The sequence below is a fragment of the Platalea leucorodia genome, assembly GCF_965183815.1.
Source record: "Platalea leucorodia genome assembly, chromosome: 7".
Classification (NCBI taxonomy): Eukaryota; Metazoa; Chordata; class Aves; order Pelecaniformes; family Threskiornithidae; genus Platalea; species Platalea leucorodia.
In genome coordinates this window covers 53708714-53730297 of record NC_138829.1, presented here as the reverse complement: position 1 = coordinate 53730297, position 21584 = coordinate 53708714, and the positions used below count along the sequence as shown (strand labels likewise).

Below are 21584 nucleotides of genomic sequence, written 5' to 3'. Positions count from 1 at the left end.
CTGGCCCACAGCAAGCAATATAAAGATGGTACCTATTATATAGTCAACTTTAAGGCAATTTTTTTTCTTCTCTATTAAGAGCCTCCTGAGCCTGGTTTCCTAACGAAAAGATTATGAAATTGAACTGTGTTGGCTGAGTATCCCACAAATAACTCGTGAGTCCATTTGTCACTGCCTGATTTGACAGACACGCACCCTTTCAAAGTCATTAACTTCCTAAAGGTTTTCAGAAGGAACGCATTTAGGTAGCAAATGTAGCCCTTAGCAATGCCTTCACTGGGAGATAAGACTCCAGCATGATCCCCAACCCCTGTTAGACATCAGAATCCACACAGAAACGAGACTGTATGAATGGCACCGCTATGGGAAAAGCTCTAATTGGTGCCCATATAAATCAGACATCAGGTAATACAATCATCTCTCTCTCACACTCGGTATCAGCCCTCAGTAGTTCTGCTTCTCACGGAAATGCCATTTTTTGAAGACTGTAATTCCCATATCAAATGACTCTCCTTTCTTTAAAAGCAATGCTCCTTAAAAATACATCCTCAGAGAGCCCTCATAAAGTCAGAGGCAGAGATAAGATGTCAATCAGACTGAGCAATTTCTGGAGGAGGTAAGTAACAAAGGAGAATCAGAGACTTGGAGGCAGTTAGAGAAAATTACATTCTGGGGTAAACTTCCCATGTTTTAATTACACAGAAGCAAAGTCTGTATTGCTCTTTAATCAAATTTTTGTTTGTCCTAGATTATCCACGTGTTATACATATGAAAATACACAGCCTGTTTTATTTCTAATCAAACTGTCTTCTCAGAGCACCACCCAGCTGGTAGACATGTGACTGTCTTCCCTGCAGAACAGCATGCAGCAGCTCCAGCTGATAAGCTCAGCTCCATGGGATGAGTGGCAGCCCTTGCCCATCAGAGGAGAACATGCACAAATAATGATGATGAGATGGTGGGCCTACTTTTAAAATGGCTTACCAGTCTATTGGTAATATTTTTTCCACCAACTTAAGACTGCAGCCAAGTATAACTACAAAATGATTGCTGTCCTCAGCCACTAACAATCTGTAGAGTTTCTGGCTGTCTCAGCCATCAATCTCATTCAGCTGACTGATGAAGGATGCAGATGAAGAACAAGGAATCCAATTCAACAAAATCAGCTTCTTCTCTCACAAAATTCCCCAGCTTTGGAATAAGCTCAACTAACAGCTCTCCTCTCAAGCTAATGATGTCAGATGGTTTCCCAACAAGGTACAAAGAAATGAAGAGACACCCCTCTGCCTCCACCCTCTGGCCAAATTTAGCCAGGATCACCCAAAGACCATCCAACGCCCCATGGTGCATTTTCAAATCAAGCTGTTCCTTTTTCCGGCTGCCCTGCACACTCAGTCTTCTAGGTATTATATACATTTGCATAGTTCTTACAAGACACACCTGTGCCACTGAAGTTGAAGTGCAAGGAAGGAAAATTATGCCAGTAATAAGGAATTTTTCATTTTCATTACTTCCTCTCCTTCTTTCCAATTACATCCAAGCAATAAAGATTGATTGCTGGCAATATCACTAGTGCACCAGGCCAGCAGTACTCATTAGTGCAGAGCTTCCCAAACTGTGGTCCACAAGCCATCAACAGCAGCAAAGCCAGAACAAGAGACCCACAGCTGGTCCCTGGAATCCGATTAAATAGGTTCTTGGTTTTTTCCACACAGATCCTAGTGCATTCACTAGTGCTACCTGCCACTTCCTTGGCTCTGTGTTTCCATACATTTCAGATTTGCACTTTGTGTCTCAGAAGCCAAGATACATCATTCTCAGGGCTGTATCAGCTGGGAATTTCATATGGACCAAATGGCAAAACAAAGCAAAGTGCCTTGCCTCATCTCTTTAGGCAGGAAGGTGGAAAGCAGAGCTCCAGCTGCTCATCCCAGCCATAGTGTGTCCAGCAGATGGCAACTCCCAAGTTTTCAAGTTACAAGAGAATACTCCCCTGGGTCTTTGGGAGCCTACCCGCTGGAATTAGAGTCTTCACATACCATTTTCAAGACTTTGACTTCTTTATACTGCATACAACTTTAGTATGTTTTAACAATGGAAAGGAGACACATGCATAGAAAATATTAATGGTAAGTTTGATAAATAATAAACTTCTTTGTCTCCTTTTTGTTGCTGTCTCCCCTCTGTAACTAGTCTTCTAACAAAAGCATTTTGCAAATTCTGTGCTTCACTGAATTTCTCTATTGGTTAAAGCACTACCTGAAGAGTCAGATATAGGTATTCAGATCTTTGATGGGCAAATCGCTACCAATCTAGCTAGTTTTCTCTAGCACAGGATCTCTTAAGGAAAGCAAGAGCCACTGGAAACACAAGTACAGTTCTGTGCATTTCCTTTTGTGTCTTGGAGGTTTGGGAGTCAGCAGTCAAAGAAAGTGGGAATGCTGGCATAAGCCAAGGGGGATTAAGGAGATGACATTTTTCTTTCTACAGCATTCGCTCAGCCCTTAGGATATATCCTCCCTTTTTTAAACAAAAAAAAGAGAAGGCAAGCAGAGCCTTGGATTACAAGCACAGAAAGAAAATAGTTCATTTTACTGACTATCATAAAGAAACTCTGGATGTTTGGAGGACAGAATGTGGAAAACAAATGTTCTTCCTGGGTATTTCACAGTGAAATACAAATATTTCATTATGAAATAAAAAGATTCTGCTTTGCAATCATCTGAGGTGATCTTTAGTCTCGAGGGTTCAGCAATTCAACAGAAGAAAAACGAAGTCCATAAAAATGAATGAAGTCAGGCAAGTATTATGTATCAGGTGACAAAAGTTATTTCAGGAGCTTACAAACCAGTGCAGTGGTACGATGATGGCTCCTCTGCATCTGGCAATATTCCAAGAAATGGCCTCTGAAAGGCAATTCCCATTAGAGTGGCAGCGCTGCTGTCTAATAATGTTTTGTCCATGTTTCAGTACCTTAATACCCCAGTAGCTGCAAATGCACCAAGAGCAATTTGTGCAGGACTCTTCCTGGAGAAAAGAGCTATTCTAGGATTATCAGATTTTTTTCTCTATATTAATAGCTGCTGTTCTGCTATACCAATGGACTGATTCAGCACCAACACTGACAAGGCACCTCAGCCTCCGACACTTGTGAAGGAGCTTTGTGTTCCCCTCAACCATCAGAAAGGGGAGAAGAAATTTGCTCTGTTTTCACAGTTATATGACAGCTTTTAAAAATTTTACAGCATGAGCACAGCACCTAATCCAATAAACCTTGCCAGGAACATTTAAAATCAAGGTCTCTGAGATTTTGTTTCCTATGAATTCACCAGACTTATAAGAAAAGGGTCCTTTCCTCAGAAATGCAACACCAATCCCACCAGAGTTGCACAGGGCTGAGGACTATTTTTCTGCCACGCTGTGAGAAAGATAGCTGAAAGTACTGAGAAATAGGGTGTAGGGATGCACAAAATGGACTGGAGTTAATGAATAGGAACAGGAAAAAGAAAATGAAAGTATGATTTCTGAAGGAAGTCTAAGCATTTGCTCAAAACAGAATAAAAAGCAGGAACAATCTATAATCGGCATTTCATTCATTTAATGCAATGACTGCTCTGTATACATGGAAATAACTGCAGTTTTTATTTGGAGATCAAAGCATGAAAAAAAATTCCTTTTCCTACTTACTATTGTCTGTCACTAACAAACTACCTAGAGAAGGGTGGAGTGGAAAGGTGGGAACAGGAAAACTTCCATGAGCACGTATGCAAAGAGAAATCCTGTCTTCTTGCAGAGATGCTTCCCCTTTAATTTCACAAAGTAAAACATGACAGATAACTGACAACAACATGAAAAACAAAACAGTAGCATCATCAACCTGTAATCATTCCAAGATTTTTGATCACTAGAAATGGAAATTTTTTTCTACTTTTACTAAAGATAGATCAGCTTAAGCCAGTACTTTTTAAAATCATCTCTTTTTAGTTACTTTCTCCACTGTGAGAAGGTGAAGAGCTGCATCTATTATAACTACATGCTGTGCAAACCTCATTTGGACATGATCATCATCAATCACTCCTGCTGTGCAGGTAGCATGTGAAAAGGAAACAAAACAGAAATCGTGCTGCAGTATTTGACACCACCCACTCCCCTGCTCGTATGCTTTAGTTCACAAAGAGCCCAGCTGGCATATGGTTATTCTCTCTTTTTGGGACCCCTGTCTTTTCTCTCCCTCCAAGCATATGTGAATAGCTTTGATTGTTTCAGGGGAAAGACAAAAACCTTTCCTTCTCTCTCAAAGGATTAAGGCTTTCCTACTGGAAAGCATGCCAAAGATATATTATTATGTGCCACCTTGCCTTTGTAAATACACACACATTACTTGCAGCAGTACCTCTTCTTATCATATGCACATGCTTCAGTGGAAGATGAATATTGCAAAATGAATCAGAATGCAGTGAGTATCCTTTGTGGCAGTAGCATGCATAGTCCTGAAAAGTGCTTTTAACACCAGCATCCTATTGCATTTCTTTAGCACACACTTCAACTAGCTGTCAGTGCTATAATCTCAACCAGGGACAGCCAGTAGACGCACAAGGCTTAAAAGAGCAAGAAAGACAGTGTTAGTCTTTTTCAGAAAGGTCCGGAGTAAGCTGCAATAAATATTAGGCAATATTTAGGAACGCAGAAGCAACCAGAGTCAGAGTTGAAACACAGACTGCAGTCTTACCAACGTTCTTTCTACCAGCTTCTCTAGCGTGTAAAGAGAGCACCCTCCTTGTGTTTCATAGCTCTGGTTAGTACCCATGCCAATTCAGCAGACTTGCACTAGTTTATCACATCCCGACTCCTTGGTATGACTCAGGTCAGCAGAAGTTGCCTGCACTTTGTGTTTTCTGATGCACCAGCACTGCAGCACGCCTGGTTTTAAACAGCTGTACAGCAGCGCACACTAGAGAACAGCTCTTTCCATCTCACTCACAGCCCTCTGTGTACCTCCGACAATTTGTGAGAGCACAGACAACCAGTAATACGGACATGATAACATCCAACTGCAAGCACACACACCTCCCCTTAAGTGCCAGGACAGAAGTGGTGTCATTTCACAATACCCCTTATTTCCCTCAGGTTGTTAATAAACCAATCTGGAAGAACGAGGCATTTAAAAGCACGTCCTGAGGACCTTGCAACAGACCCTCCCACATACAAATCTGGATGGGAGACTGAACTAGAAATCAGTTCCTCTCCTCCCCTAGCAATCATGCTACCCCCTTTTTTACAGGACAAACAGCATTTGTAACCTGAACCCCCCACTGAGCCTCTTTACTCTCAGTCTACAGCCTATGCTCCCTTTCATGGCAGTGAAATCCCCAACCACCCTGCTGTTGACAGACACCTCATTTATTAAAAAGATGATGCGGAGATGCATGCCTGTATGTCCCATCACGGTGTCCTGCTGACACACGCATGCTTCGTAGTGATATGATAAGCTCTTGCCACAGAGTAGTAGCCCCAGAAGAAGCAAGGAGGGCTCTGGTCTCTCTCCACCCTTCAGAGCCATGTCTTCAGGAAGAAATGGCAATGCTAGGACCCATCACTGACTGGGACAGAGAATCATCACCTGGAGATTCCTGATACAGGCTTTAACATTGTCATGTACTGAGTGTGCCATCCGTGATACAGCAATGGATGCAAGCATGAGCTCAACCTTAAAATCACTGATGACCTCAGTGATTTCTCTAAGACTATGCATAACTTTGAGGCAAGCACACGCAAGAATGAAAAGATCAAGGCAACAAAAGGAGTGTACAGCTCTCACTGGAACAAAGTGATGAAGACATTCATGCAACTGGCCTCTACAAACACACTCTTTTGCCTTGTATCACGGTTTTGAAACGCAGCTGAAGGCCGGGAAATGAGAGGGTAAAGGAAACCCTCTACGTTGTCCACACAAATTGATGAGGCCACAGAAAGCGTAGCCTAGGCACCACTTTGTTCAACTTCCGAGTTTAAACTTCTAAGTTTAAAAGCAGCAACAGGTTCACCTACCATCTCAGTAAGCATAAACAAACGCAACCGTTTCACAGTTTCAAACGTGTACTCACCCAGAAGAGAAGGTTGAAGACAAACATTAGGTACTTGATACACTGCAGGCAGTTGTGAGCCATGCTGCACCTCTTCAGTTCTAGGAGAAAAATAAACGAGAGATCCAGGTAAAAGACAACGTACTTGTTTCCCTTGGGGGACGTGTACTTAGCCTTGGTGGCCTTAGGGCCTGGGTTGGTGTGGAATCCAAAAAAAGAGTTGCTGGCAGCCCCAAACTGGCCACCATACATGCTGCTGTAGCGACGAAAGGCGCCATTTGGGAAACTGTAATCCTTGCTGTCCAGGGAAGGGCTCCTGTGATAGGTCGACTCATCGGTGCTAGACCTGCGCATGGTGGCTTCAGCTCGTCCCGTCGCAACTGCTGCTCTGACAATCGCCGATGTCAATGGTGCGGGTGAAAGGGTTGTGATTTTCTTTCCTCCTCCTTGCTATGAATCCCCTATTGCTTTGCACCAGCTGTTCTTTTGTCTGCCATCCTGTCAAGGAGTTACACGTGCTGTGCGGCAGCAAAGTTGGCGAACTGAAGTCTGCTTAGCCAGGAGTTAGGGAGCAGCGTGCTTCCACATGAGAAAGACTTCTGCACAAGTAAACATTCCCTCCGGTGTCACAATCGTCCCTCCCGGCCCACCCCGCTACCAGAGAAGAAAAAAAGAGAGAGAGATATACTGTACCCAAAGCAATGAATTTTAAAAAAAGGAAGTGTGACCTCGCTTGGATCGCAAATGCCATATAAAACCCCAGCTCCACATGCCACACACAGACAAGAGAGTGACGCCGCACAAGGCTCGCGGGCAAGGGCAGGAATTATCCAAAAGGCAAGCGGCTGCCGTGCCCCTTTCCTCTTCGCCACATGGCTCTGCCCCGAGACGCTCGGCTCACTTTAAGGCTCCCCGTCTCCCCTTCCTGCGGAGGGAGCCTGTGCACGGCCGCCGCGCAGCTCCATTCACAGCGCGGCCGCCACTCCTCCGGGGCTCCGCGCCAATCGCGCGCCCCGCCCGCCCGCCTCGCCGCGCCCCGGCCCGGCCCCGCGCCTCCCGCCCCGGCGGGAAGGGGCCGCCTCGCCCTGCGCCCCCGCCTCGCCCTGCGCCCCCCCCGCCGCCGCCCGCAGCCCCTCCGGCACCCCGCCTCCACCACCTTTGCCATGAGAACCCCGCCTCGGCCCCGGGGCGCGGCGGGCGCTGCCTCAGCCCGGCGGGAGCGCAGGCGGGGCCGGCGGCAGCAGCCCCCGCCGCGGGCGGCTCTCGGGGCCGCCCGGCTCTGCCCGCCCGCGGTCCCGCCGCCCCGCTCCGAAACTCTCAGCACGGAGCCACCGCAGGGAGATCGCGCCTGGGCTCTACAAGGGCTGCCGGAATACAGGGGGATGAGTAACTGTTGTAAAAATGTCTTACGCATAAGCGTTCGGGATGCTCGGGGGGAGCGGGGTCAGAACAGGCCGCGTTCCCTTGCCGGAGGGCTTGTTTGTTCCGCTGCAGATCCATCACCAGGGTTTTCCTAATTCACTCGGTCCCACGGAATCATCACTCAGCAAAACGTATGGCCAGCGCCTTCGCTTCTCTAGCAGCCTGTCTCCCCCCATCAGGTAACTCACTGACTGGCATCATACTCCGTACATTGGGGAGCGCTGCCCTAAAATCTGGCTACTCTCACAGGCAGTAAAGAGTTGAAAATCTGCCACACGCAACTTTTTCGGAAAGGAAAAATCTGACTGAACCTGTGTTCAACCTTACAGTATCAACAGTCAGGACAGCAAGACTCATTTACCATCTTTGCCCTAAATTCCCTGTGCGGGTAACTCACTTCATCTCCGTATGTGCCACTTCCTTATCCGTAAAATGGGACGGCCTGTCTGCCTTCTTTCTCATCCTCTGTCTGCCTTTCGATTTTGACTGTAAGCTCCTGGAACTAGGTGAGAAGATGGCTGGCTAATATTTTTTAAAAGGCTTGCCCTAGCAGAGAATTAATGAAGATAAAAACACGTTTCTCGCATGAAGCGTCTTGCCAGTCTCAGCACAAATCAAGAAACATAGGAACCAATTAATTAAAGAACAAATTAGTAAAAGTAAAATGAGCTGGTTTTGCACATAGCCTGAGCAGTTCACCCTTGCGAACCACCCCCTAATTCTGTCAATTTAGAAACTGCAAAGCTAGAGTCTAATTATTTCCCTTCATTTCCTCTGCAAACTATAAATACACTGGGCATACCTGGTGCAAGCTTTAGAGAGAAAGAACCTGAGCACAAAACACAAGGGTAATAACTCCTGCGCCATCTGGTTCAACAACTTCGGATGATTAACAACTTTTCCACTTTTTAATTTCCCTACCTCTAAGAGCAGAGATACTTCATAGCCACGATGGAGCTCGCTCTTCTACTCTTCCTCCCTCCCTTTCCTGCACAGTATAAACTCCGTCCCCAGAAAGGAGCCCTCCTTTCCTAGGACATAAATATGGTCCCATGCAAGCAGATCTGTTCTCAGTCTGAGTTTCCAATACACCATTTATTTTCCTACGGCACCAAACAGTTCTGCCTCCAATCTTCCTCCTTGTCTGTATGGCAACTAGACTGGTTTGGCAATGGAAACCTAAAGGTGATTCAAATATTTCCTGTGTCCCCCGTCAATATACAGAAATGCCTACGCACAAAGCTCTATATTAAATGGTAAAAAGAAAAACTGGGTACAGCTCTGTACACAGATTATGTTGAAACAGTGTCAAGTCAGATAATCACTATTTAACAAGGGTGCCCACGGTATTGCAAGCACGTAACAGAGGCCAATTTGGCATATTTACTGTAAACTAGACATCTGAAGGCTCAAAAGCAGCTCACTTACTGCTATCTGGATAAGAAAAGGGGTAGAAATAACTTCATTTCACCTTTCCTTAAGGCAAGAAATCATAAATTCCCAAGAGAATTCAGTCCTTAATATGGGTGGAATAATTTATAAAGCCAAGATCTGAGCTAAAAGAGAAAGTTTCTAAATGCTGCTTTTAAATAAAAAATAATAAACATCAACACACAGTGGGTATATTTCAGACAGATGCAGAAAAATGCATGAGGAAGGCAGAGGTCCCAGACGACCCTTACAATAAAGAGTACTTGTACCCCAGCCTCCTTTCACCACCATCTCTTATCACACCTCATTGAGATGACAACTTTTCAAAGGCACTTTAGTGTAAAATTTAGCTCTGGAGTCATCGCTATTCTTCTTTCTCATGCCAATATCAACAGCTAATTAGAAACAGTGTCATTTGGGATACAGGCATTATACAACTCCAGAATCATTCTTTTATTAAATCTTCTACACTAGGAAACCCAGTCAGAATTCGCTAGCCTAAATGGGAAATCCTTGAGATAGCAACATTGCACCGGCAGGCCGATCACAGCTTGGATGGCATGCTTATATGAAGGAGTAAGACCCTGCATGGGAACGGGGGAAAAGCAATAACAAGAGAAGGGCTGATGTACTCTACTTTTGGCCATCCCTGGTGGAAAGTGGATGAAAGGGGCAGGGATATGCTGGGACCCGTATCAACATTTAAGCCGTTACAATAAAGTAATACTTACATGAACAAAGAAGAATAAACCTTGGAAGCATTGTGTCGCTGGGCCATTATGTCCACAAGGGTGACTCAAGGGGCAGGTGAATTATAGCTTTCACAAAACTTTTTGTTAATGACCGAGCCTAAAATCACAGCCTGGACCTAGAGACCTCTGTTCACCTTAGCTTTCCATCTACTGTTTCTCTCCCCAGCTGCATCTGTGTATTCCCGTCCTGTGGCCAATTCGTATTGATTCCGCTACACAAGAAAGCAAGCACTGTGCAGTCTCTCCGCAGAGGTTCAATTTGTATTGATTCTGGTAGCGTGCTACCATTTACATTGTAACAACTCTGTCCCTGCTGCTTTGAGTGGAGGGCTGGCAACCCTTCAACAGCTCCAGCCAAAACCCTGGCCCTGAAACAGGAGAGGCAGCGCTCTAACCATGTCAGATGAGCTCCAGGCAATAGACAGAAACTGTAAAAGGTCTGGGCGTCAGCGGAAGATCTGTTAACCGTGTTATCCCTCACGCCCTTTCTCAGAACAGCCTCATCCAAGGCTTCAGCTGCCACCCGAGGACACCCTTGTTCAGCCCACACTTCCCACCTGCCACCTCACCCTGCGCTGGCAGCTGCCACGGGCCCCGCACCACGCGCCTACCTCCCTGGCCAAACCTACTCCCGGTTCCCTCCCTTGTTCTTGTTGCTGTGACCGGCGCTCCCCCTCCCAGCCCCCGCCTTGCGGGGCAGGCGGCCATTACCTGTGGGCAGGCTGGTCACGGCCCCACTCCCCCTTTAAAGGGGTCGCGGGTGCCCAGGCCCATCGGGATGAGGCACGTGGCGGAACGGGTACGCGTGAGAGCACGTGGGCGCAGCCCGCGGCAGGGGGGCTGCGGGCTGGGGGTGCTGCTGGGCCCTCATCCCCGCAGCACGGACACCACCGTTGCCAAGGCCTGAGCAAGCTTTGTGTGTGTACTCTGAGCTCAAGTGACGGTTAACGTGTCAAAACGATCTGCTGAGGATCCCTAAAGAACCTGCCTGTCCCCCCAGTTTGGGTGAGAGCTGCTTTCCGGGCCTTTTCGAACCCCTGCTCACCTTTGGCTCCTCTGTTGGTGCACCATGTTTTTCCAGACCCAGCTGCTTCTTTCCCTGTTCCATGTCCAGGGCTTCCCCCGCTCATGCCTCGCCGTGTGTGACACCTCTGGACCCGAAGGAACCATCAATTGAAACCAATGGGTATTTCAAACCGCTTTGGATCAGGCCTTCCTTTTAACCGTTTTTAATACTGCTTTCTCTTCCTGCTCCATGATTTAACTCTCATGATCACAAAACAACAGTCCCTTCAGGTCACATAAAATGTAGCCACTAACTCACCTCCTCATTAATTTAATCTCATTAGTCCTTTAATGGTTGCACTGGCTTTCCCTCTACTAAAGCCTCTTGTCACTATCTTCAAAACTGCATACCTGCTCTATCCTCCTAATGAAATAACCCACTTTGCATTAACCTCAGCAGCCTGTTTGTGAGCATCTCATAAAAACTGTTAAGAAGTGATCCACGAAATAAAAGAAATTTTAAAAAATCCTGCTAGAAGCTATTACTGAAATATACTATATAAATACAGGGTATGTATGTGACAACTGCTCCTGCTCTGCAACAGGGGGGTCTGCAAAGGCACGCACATGAGAGGTGATAGTCTTTCCCCGTAGTTTTCGTGAACAAAATGTTTAAGATCAAATATTACTACAAGACTGGGAGCTTTTTGTGGGTTATTAACTTTGCTTCACACCACAGCATTACAATCAGCTAAGGGTGATCAGCTGATAAATACACTCCAAATGGTTAACTTTTTAATTTCGTGTACGTACAGAGATCACCACATAAAAGCATTAATCAAAACTGTTGGGCACTGCCTGCCCCCTTCTTCAGCAAGGTGCCTAGGGAACAATCCCTTCTCTCCGCCCCAGTGGACTCTTTGCAGCTACTGGTTGGTTACGTTTGATTTAGCGATGCAGGCTTTGTAAAAAATGTACCTCTTCCAAAAACTAAGAGAAACATTACGTCTTCTGACTGGAGTCAGAAGTTCAGGGCCAGGCTGTCTGTTTCGGCTAGGAGAAAAAAAACCTTGTGATGGAGTCTTTGATTTGTTTGCTTTTGTATATTTATTTTGCATGAATATAAATGATTAAAAGCACAAGGCAAAAGGGAATGAGAATATGATTTTTAACCTGACAGCCTCGCACTGCCATAGGTCTGTAGTCTCTGCTCAGCCCTGGCCAGTACTGTTTAATACCTTCATCAAAGACACGGACAGTGGGATCGAGTGCACCCTCAGCAAATCTGCAGATGACACCAAGCTGAGTGGTGCGGTTGACATGCCTGACAGATGGGATGCCATTCAGAGGGACCTGGGCAAGCTCAAGAAGTGGGCCCATGTGAACCTCATGAGGTTCAACAAGGCCAAATGGAAGGTCTTGCACCTGGGTTGGGGCAACCCCTGGTATCAATGCAGGCTGGGGGGTGAAGGGATTGACGCGCAGCCCTGCGGAGAAGGACTTGGGGTACTGGTGGATGAAAAACTGGACATGAGCTAGCAATGTCCACTCACAGCCCAGGAAGCCAGCTGTATCCTGGGCTGCATCAAAAGAAGCGTGGGCCAACAAGTCGAGGGAGGTGATTCTGCCCCTCTGCTCCCCACTGGCGAGACCCCACCTGGAGTACTGCACCCAGCTCTGGAGTCCTCAGTACAGGAAGGACATGGACCTGTTGGAGGGGGTCCAGAGGACGGCCACAAAAATGATCAGAGGGATGGAACACCTCTCCTATGAGGAAGGGCTGAGAGAGTTGGGGTTGTTCAGCCTGGAGAAGAGAAGGCTGCAAGGAGACCTTATTGCGGCCTTTCAATACTTGAATGGGGCTTATAAGAAAGATGTGGACAGGCTTTCTAATAGGGCCCGTAGTGATAGGGCAAGCGGTAATGGTTTTAAATTAAAAGAGGGCAGATTCAGACTAGATATAAGGAAGAAATTTTTTACAATGAGGGTGGTGAAACACTGGGAGAGGTTGCCCGGAGAGGTGGTAGATGCCCCATCCCGGGAAACAGTCAAGATCGGGCTGGACAGCGCTTTGATCAACCCGATCTAGTTGAAGATGTCCCAGCTCATTGTAGGGGGGTTGGACTAGATGACCTTTAAAGGTCCCTTCCAACCCAAACCATTCTATGATTCTATGAATATGACTGGGGGACCTGGGCATTGAGCCAGCACTATACAATTCCTCTCTGCATCTCCATCCACAGGCTAAGCAATGGAGAGATCTGGCGACAGTGTCCCTGCATGTCAACCCCCTTTTGGACAGCCCACAGAGAGCAAAGAAGCAGCAACCAAAGGGTTTCCTCCCTAAATCCTGTGCTCTCCTGAAAATTCATGGGGTGCAAAGAGCCTGTGCTGCCACGTGTTGCCAAAGGCTTTAGGAGAGACATGAGTGGGTCAGACTTGGAGCCATAAAGCCAGTTCCTGAACCAAAAGCAAGACATGTCAAAGCAGCCCCGTAAGAAACAGGTAAATCAAGCAACCATCAGTCCTACTCTGGGCAGCAGGTCCTCCAGCTCGAGGATTATTACCATGGGGCTGTAAGCTGAGGATCTCTCAAGAACCTTTTATTGTAGAAAGAAATATGAATATTTTTTAAACAAGTCAAGCAGAAGAGAGCATGTTTCACTGAAAGCTCAAACTTATCGCACACATAAGAAGATCCCACACCTTCCATTTTATTTCCAGGGCCCTTGCTTGTCCGTTAGCAATTAGAGTATCTGTAAAAGGCTGTATTTGCTGTAAAGCAGCTGAGCCCTGGACTGCTAGAAAGTAGTTGAGCGCTGGATTGCATGGGCAGGACGAGAAAGTCAGATGTTCTAGAGATTTCCTCAGCTAATACAAAGATATTTTGATATTCACAGTTGTACCTGCAACTCCTTTAAAGATTTACTGATTCCTCCAACAAAACTTTGAAAAAGCATTCCAGTCAGAAGCAATTTCACTTATATAGCAGACTTCAGGTTTTTTTTTTTTTTCCATTTTCTTTCCTTTTTTTCTTTATAAATAAGGAAATTTGCATGGGAAAAAAAGGATCTTCAATACTTAATAGCTCATCTCCTTCTGCTCACATGCCACCTGAAGTCATGATCTTTGGTTTATGGCATAATTAGTTGCTATGGAAATAACATAATCATAGATACAGAGAAAATATTTTGGGTATGATTTGCAATGCTCTTTATTTAAGCCCGTGCACAAGTTACTTTTGCAGAAACCTCACTGCTTTTTACGTGCTCTCATCTGCATAACAGTTTTCATCACCTCTGCCTGTGCGTTCAGACACACTGGTATTGGTACGAACACTACTCGCACTGAAGGCATTTCCTTCAGCCATATTTGAGCATTTACATGTTCAAACAGTGATGAGAGAATACACGCATGCAGAAGAGATGGTGCCAAGTCAGACTAAACAAAAAAAAAATCTCTTTAAAAAATGACTTGGGATAGGGTCCCAAACCCCTGTGCACCACAGAGCTCCCTTGCCATTTGTGCTTTCTGGGCTTTTGTCATCCTGTTCTTTGCTAATGATTTCTTTTGTCCAATAATAAAGATTTTAAGTAAGGAGATTCCCTGTTTCCCCAGCAAATACTCAGTATTTAAGTCCTGAACAGAGAGGATTATTGCTGCAGATGAAAGACAACCAGTGCCAGTCACTGAACTCCTGGAGAAGCAGAAGCCCTGTTTCTCTGCCAATGCCCTCAGTAATAAAGAATGGAAGAACAGAAATAAAGAATCCATCTGACACCTCGTACAAGATGAGTTGCAGCCCAAAGAAAATCTTTGTCAAGACCTATCTTTGCAGTGTCAGCAGGTCCTAGTGGCACAAATGCAATTTATGTGCTAGTTTTCTTAAAATCAGGTTACTTTCTCTAACCTGAGAGATCAGCTGATGTTCAAAGAAATACCACTTCAAACACACACGTGGTACTTGGAATATTTCTGTCAAGTATAAAGCAATCAATCAGACATGAAAATCTTTAAACTACACAGTTCTGGTGGTTTGTGAAAGCAGGTATTTTAAAGCAGAACTGAAAAACAAAAACAAAAAAACAAACAAACAAAAACCCCAAAACAATGACTTAGAAAAATTCGAAGAGTCATTAATGTTCCCTAACTAGTGTCTGCCTTTTAACATCTTCATGGATTTTTTTTCCTTGAAGATTCAAAATGGATTCTCTTCTTGTCTTGCATCCTTAAAAACAGGGCTAGGGTTTTGCAAGCATATGAGCATGAAGCAAAGTTCATATAACGATATTTCAGCTCCATTTCCAAAGCAACGAAGGCCCAGCAGCATTCTCTGACCTCACAGGCATCCAAGTGCTCAGCACTTTTGAGAATCAGGTCACGGAGAGCCCATTTCAGCGAGGTACTCAACCATAGTTTTCGCTGCATTGAGATATTCATGTACTTAAACAGTAAGCACACACTTAAATGCTTTCATGAGTGGGATTGTACATAAGCATGAGAAATGCAGTGTTTAAAAGGCTGCAGATCGAGCTGGACTCTGTATACAGCTGCTGTAGCAGAAGGAATTACTCCCTGAGCACACATTTTTGAGGCTACTGCTTCACAGATCTACCTGCAGAGCTGGCTGGGAGGTGCCTTCAGCCAAAACCAGCAAAGTTAGTTCAGGTGGTTTGAAATGGGGTAAGGAGCTCTCCTACCAGCAACTCAGTCAACAGATGCGAGCAAGCACACCAAGACCCCAGGGCAGGCCGGAGAAGCGATCTCTGCTGCTGCATTGCTGGGTCGGTGTCTTTCTCTTCTTAGCCAAAAAACCTTAAATTTGCTCCTAGCTCCCCTAGGCTCCTTCCAAAATCCTAGCTTAAAGATAAATATACTTCTTTTTCCAAAAAAGGACTGAAAATAAAACGCTTAAGGGAGCAATAGATGTCCTTTTCATCTTGAAAGGTAACAACTTCTTGGAATAAGCAAACGGACATTATTTTTTACGACATGGAAGTTCTGTCACACCAACTCAATGCATTTCTTACAATGCAAGCTGTGCTAGAGAGAGCTTAAAATTAAAACTGAAGTATTAAAGATCCTGCAGCAAATTAAAAGAGTATTTGAAAGGGAATAATAAACAAAAACACTAGGTTATGATTAAATATTGATATTAAAATGCAATGGACCTGTACAAAGAAAATGCAGCTGGCCATATATATTTATATATATTATGTTATCAGCTACTATTCCTTTTCTTGATGTTGTAAGGAATCACAGGGCTTATATCATCCCACATAGTAAAAGTAAACAGCAGTGGATCTCTTATCCCTGACATCTCTGTAACCATTCGAGCAAAAAGAGAGGAGCTTCTGCTACCAAAAAAAAAAAAAAAAAAAAAATTCTGGGTAGGAGCACAAGCTTTGGCTTTCCACTTTGCCATTCTGAGCATTCATAACAGTGAACAGTCAAAAATAACTTCAGGAGTGCTACCAGCAGACATACTTTCAAATATATTTTTCGAACAGGAAACACATACAGGTAAACCATGTAAAACAGCAGCCTAGGATTTACACTTCTAAAAGTCTTATTAGTGAGTACAATAGTGATAATGCTTGAAATAAAAATGGCTCTTTTGGAAGAAAAAGTATCACCTGCACTGGAAACCATATATCTTTATTTACTTGTTCACATCACCACAATCTGGCTCTTTTTATATTTCACTGTCAAAATCTGTAAATAAGCTCATTTCCCTAAGGAAGGGTACATCTAACACAGAAAGAAGAGGCACCTGTATTTTAAGGCAGCACAGGAGTGACAGCCTTTTTGCAAAACATACCTAAACTTAGTTACCAAAGATAATACAGAGGCCCTAATTCAGCAAATTCAAGTTGTCTTAGAAAAAATGAGAAACTCATCCCTATTTATCAAGGCGCTTAATGCTATTTAAGTATGGGGCTTTGTTTGGACAGAAATAAGGACACAACTTAAGAGTTTTAATGATAAAGAATGAAAGATAACCAGTGCCTCAATTTAGATGCTCTCATTGAAAAGGTACTTTCAAAGTATCTGCTTACTCTTTAAAGTCATCACCCATTCTGCACACTGGCTAAGATTCTGGATTTAATCAAAACCACGTTTGTGCCTAAATTTCACCCGAGTGTTTGTGCTCAGTGTTACCTATTGGTTTGCACTAGGCTTTCAGATATTCCTACTCTGTAAGAAACACTTGGCACAGGACATTAGCAAAATGTAATCCTGCTAAATCTAAGCCCTAGCATACATTAAACTGCTAAAAATGCAGGTCAACCTCTTCTGCAGTCTGACCTCCAAGCAGTTTGTTTACTGTGTTATATTTATGGAGATTTTTATGAAGGCAGATTTATATAGTAAAAAATGATTTCCGCATCAGATCACCAAGAAGCCAACTGAAAAGCAATTAGGATAGTTTCCACAAAAAAAGGGTATCTATTCCATGATGGTTTTAAGAAATGGCAGGGAATGCAGAAAGAAGAACCAGCCCTCCTGATTTCTGTATTCTGCATTTCTGCCTTTAGACAGGATTTCTTATCTGATGGGGAAAGAGGACCTCCTTAGAAACATTTTTATTTTACACATATTTCCAGGTATCTGAAGACCATATTAAGTTTCTGCATAGCCCTAGTATTGCTAATGATATTTCTCTCAAATAATGCATAATTATGAGCCTACAAAACTTTAATTAAGATGCTTTATAGCCTTTTATAAGCATCACCCAAACCTATACTGCAGGGTAAACTGTACTTTTAATTTCTACTTGTTATGTTTACACCGTGTAAAGAGATTCATTACAGTAAAAGCTAGTTATTATTTCTTAGAAGACTACACAAATTCCTTGGTCAAGTCTGTCTGGATAAAGTAAACAAATAATCATTTTGTTTGCCGCCATTTTGCTTGGAAATAGAAAAGCTAAACAAACTGTAACGCAACTCTACCAGTTCCTATAGGGGTCAAACACTACAAAGCCAAAACTGCACCTCTGCTGCTTTCCACATGCCAAGAATCAAGATGCTGAATTTATTTGCAAGGGCAAAAAGTGAAAATACCCAAAAGATAATTATACTCACTGCCTGGCTCAAACAGCTTACTTTCTTTGGAACCTGATCCAAAACTGAAATCATTGCAAGGTGCTCTTCCAATCTCAACACCTCAAAAGTCTGACTGCTCTTAGTCCAGGCAAATCTTGGAGCAAGCTTCTGCCCCCATTGATGTCTAGATATTGTTGTGAGCAGGACTGCTATAGATAGGTCATATACAGATGAGACGGCATTAAATTTTTTTTATGCAAGACAGAGAGGCAGGAGGGTTGAATCCAGGACTCCCTTCACCACTGTGGAATGGGATTTCTTTATTGATCTCTTTAAGACAGGATAGGTATGACAAGTATGACAGGACAGATGTAACAGGGCATTAAAGCTCCAAGAACTGGGAGGGGAGAAGGGCTGACATCCTCACCAGAGCCTGCGGGGCTCCCTGCTGGCCTGCCAGCTCTGTGGGTCAGACAAGTGTCCCCAAAGGCATTCTGGACACTTGTTCCTTCAGCCAGGTCTTAGACCCTGTCCTACAGTGAAATGTGCAGCACCTTTCTTGCCTCACAAAATAACCACGGGAAGAATTTCAACAGAAACATACCCCTTTCAGACAAATTTTGAAGAATGCAACCCAAAAGAAACCAACAAACATCAGCTGATCAATAAGCAATTGAAACTAGAAAAACACGAGCTCCAGCACTGTGAAACTCCCCTGGCTTGGCACAGCGAGGGTGCACGTTCTCCACTCCTACACTCCTTGCGAAACAAGCAGGACTCACACCGCTGCAGTACGCTGCATCTGGCAGTCCGATGGCAGCTATTAGCCCTGCTGAGTCCTGGCATAATCCTGGCCTGGCCTTAGCTGCTCCTCCAACAGCAAACTCCGCTAGAAAGGGAACCAAGCCAAAGTTGGCTTTGGCAAGACAGGGGTGCAAATCTGATTTTCCTTCACGGAGTAAGTTACAGATCCTGCAAACTCATGCCTTGTGCAGCTGGAAGCTGACAGCTTCAGATGAGAGGAATTTATCATTATTATTTTAGTATGAGAGCAGCTCACTGATTGCAGCTTGACAACTCGAGTTAATTAGTTGATGAAGGGTCTGCTGCACACTGGCTGGCTCCACATCTGTGGACGATGACACAATCAGCAGAATGAAATCCATACTTAAAAGGTCTTTGGTCTTTTTAATCCTAAACTACAAATCACAAAATCCACATAACAAAACCTGCAGATCAGAGGAATTACACAAGAGGTTCCCCTTTCCCTGGCCCTCGGGACAGTCTGGTCTCTGCTGCTTATTGAAGCTCATAAACAGACAGACTTGACTTCAAAAGCATCCTCTTTCCTTCCTGGAGTCCCAGTGGTTCTCAATAATAAGATAACTGGTTTGAGCTCAACCTGGCAATGTTCCCTTACGGCTGCTTTCTCCAGCAGGGAAATACCAACTTGCAGGTTTTCCTCTGCTCCTGCCAATGAGCAGGTCGGATATACCCACCTTGTCAAAGAGATTATGTCAAGATAATGGCCGCACCTATCAGATCAATGCACAGAGCCCACGTGCCATTTTGCATCCAAGTTTGCAAAATGTTAAGGTTCTTACTAAGCAGTCAGCTAAGATAGTATGTGAGGCCATAATGTCCCAAGCTCCTGAGAAGTGGTGGAGAAGCACAAATGGCAGGGAAAGCTGGCTGGGAAGTGATCTACAGGGGGCTGGAGCCCCTGAAAGCCACTAAGCAGTGAGGGACAGGGGAAGCACCTTGCCTGTTGGGAACAAGAACAGGCCGTTGCTGGTAGACCAGGAGCCTCATAACAGTGGGAGCTACTGCAGAAATTCAGCCGGCCCTCTGCCAGACTCCACCTGTAATTATATGGCCCAGCTGTAAACCTCTCTGTGGCCCTAGTTCTTAGCACAGATAAAAGCATTTTTTTCCTGTGCCTTTCATATCCACATTTTGCACTTTTCAGGGCACAGCCTGCTTCCATCTCCCTTTTTACTTATCACCTAGGAAGATGAACTGTACTTCTAGGTGCTCTCTTAAAACAAATCAAAAGCAAAAAAGGAAACTTCAAGAGTCATTGGGCATGTCTGAAATGTGGTCAATCAGAGGTTGCTGGAGAGCAATCAAGAGAAAGGAGGTCTCTTCCTTTAGATGAAGACGACAAAATTTCAAGGCAAGCAGCTCTTGTCACCAGAAGTGATGAGCAGAGTCTATAACTCAGCAGTCATCTCACCTGGGCCTCCTGAGTCCTGAAACGGGCTGCAGGGAAAGGCACGCAGCTATGGGCACAGGAGCCAGTAAGAGATGTGCATGACAAACAGAAACTGCTGGGTTCAGAAGCCACTACAAGGCTTTACTAATTTAATTCTGGCGTGTTTTAATCTTGTTTTATTCATCCACGCAAGGACTCTGTTGACGGAGTCTGCATTCCTCTCACAGAAACTGGTCCTGGATCCCTGCTTGTTTACACTTCTTGAAGTACCATAAAAGCGGATGAAGTTTTTTTTTTTTGTGTGTGTGTGTGTTATAGGACTATTTCCTCCCAGTTTGAGAGCAGCTCAAAGGAATTGGCTTCAACAGCTTTGCCATGATTTAAGTTTATTTTTCGACCATGCTGAGCTCTGACAGAAGAGAGGCTCCAGTGAGAGCCATGCTTTATTTTGCCTCCACTAGGATGCTATTGAAAAATCTTGGGATGAATCAGGACAGCAAAGGTGCTGCACACAGAGTTCAAAAGCAAAACATTCTGCTGCAAGAATGTTTGAGCATTTAAGGGACCTCAAAGATGATTTTTTGTTATTACGGTCTAAACAAAAAAACACTTTCCATGTTGACACTAATTTCCATAACATGGCTTTAAAAACAAAACAACCCCAAAATTCAATAGACTGCACCCAGGATGGCAATGCCTCAAAATTAGAAGCAGCATGTTGGCATTTTTCCCAGAAAAAAAAATATATGTGTATGTGTATACACACAGGCACTTTTTATTTTTCACAAGATCAGTGGAGCTCTGGGGCTTATTCCCAGCTTACTCAGCCAGAGGCAGGGACAGGCTGCTCTTTGCAGCACATGAACACTGAGGCACGAGGAGGAGTTTGTTTACCTGAACAACTGCGTGTGTGCATCAGAAGTAGCGAGCAGCATGGCGCTCTCAAATCCATGATGCTGAAGCCTTATCCTTTCTATCCAAGACAGAGACTTTAACTTGAGGGCTGTTCGTCTCATCTCAGTGCTTCCAGGACAGAGTTACTAGGCTATAATAAGCAAGCTCCTAACAGCAGCTTGATGAGACTAAAAGAATCCCCTTGGTCATCCCCAGACAGTTGTGAACAAATCCCTGCACTAGCAGCAAGGTTAGCTAGGATTTTTCTGTGGGATCAGGTTACAGAAGCTCCTAATCTTAAATCCTCCACCAAACCTACTGTGATAATGTCTGCAGCTCCGTTTGAACCAGTGAGAAGTGTGAGTCAATTCTTGCAGTAACAGGGCAGAAGAGATGCAGTTCCACACATACCCTTACGCACTCTTGAAGAGGCATCTGAATGCTGTCCAAAAATTAATTAAATGGCATGACAAGCTCTGACAATTAGCTAACTAGACTGTTTGATGGCTAGGATTTTAAATAAGGATCTTTCAAGGGGGAAACTCTGGAACAGGCAGTGCTACTGTCATAACAGTCTGAGCTGTCATGAAAGCGTAGCACCAACGAGACAGCCCTACAGGCTTCACAACTGTGACTGCAAAGGAAAGAAAAGATCCTGGGGGAAAAGGACCTATTTAACTGCACCTGTACCTCACACCAATCATCAGGACATCCCCTCTTCCAAGAGGGCTGG

General features: G+C 44.5%; 1 protein-coding gene across 1 annotated transcript in view; it reads right to left on the bottom strand.

Moving 5' to 3' along the window:
• TSPAN4 (tetraspanin 4) overlaps positions 1-6437 on the bottom strand; it is a gene marked incomplete at both ends in the record, with an annotated part of 200788 nt that extends 194351 nt beyond the window's left edge. Inside the window, one exon of the mRNA XM_082318322.1 lies at positions 6105-6437. Within this exon, the coding sequence (XP_082174448.1) occupies positions 6105-6437 (333 nt within the window). The remainder of the gene's footprint in view (positions 1-6104) is intronic.
• Positions 6438-21584: the final 15147 nt, after the last annotated feature.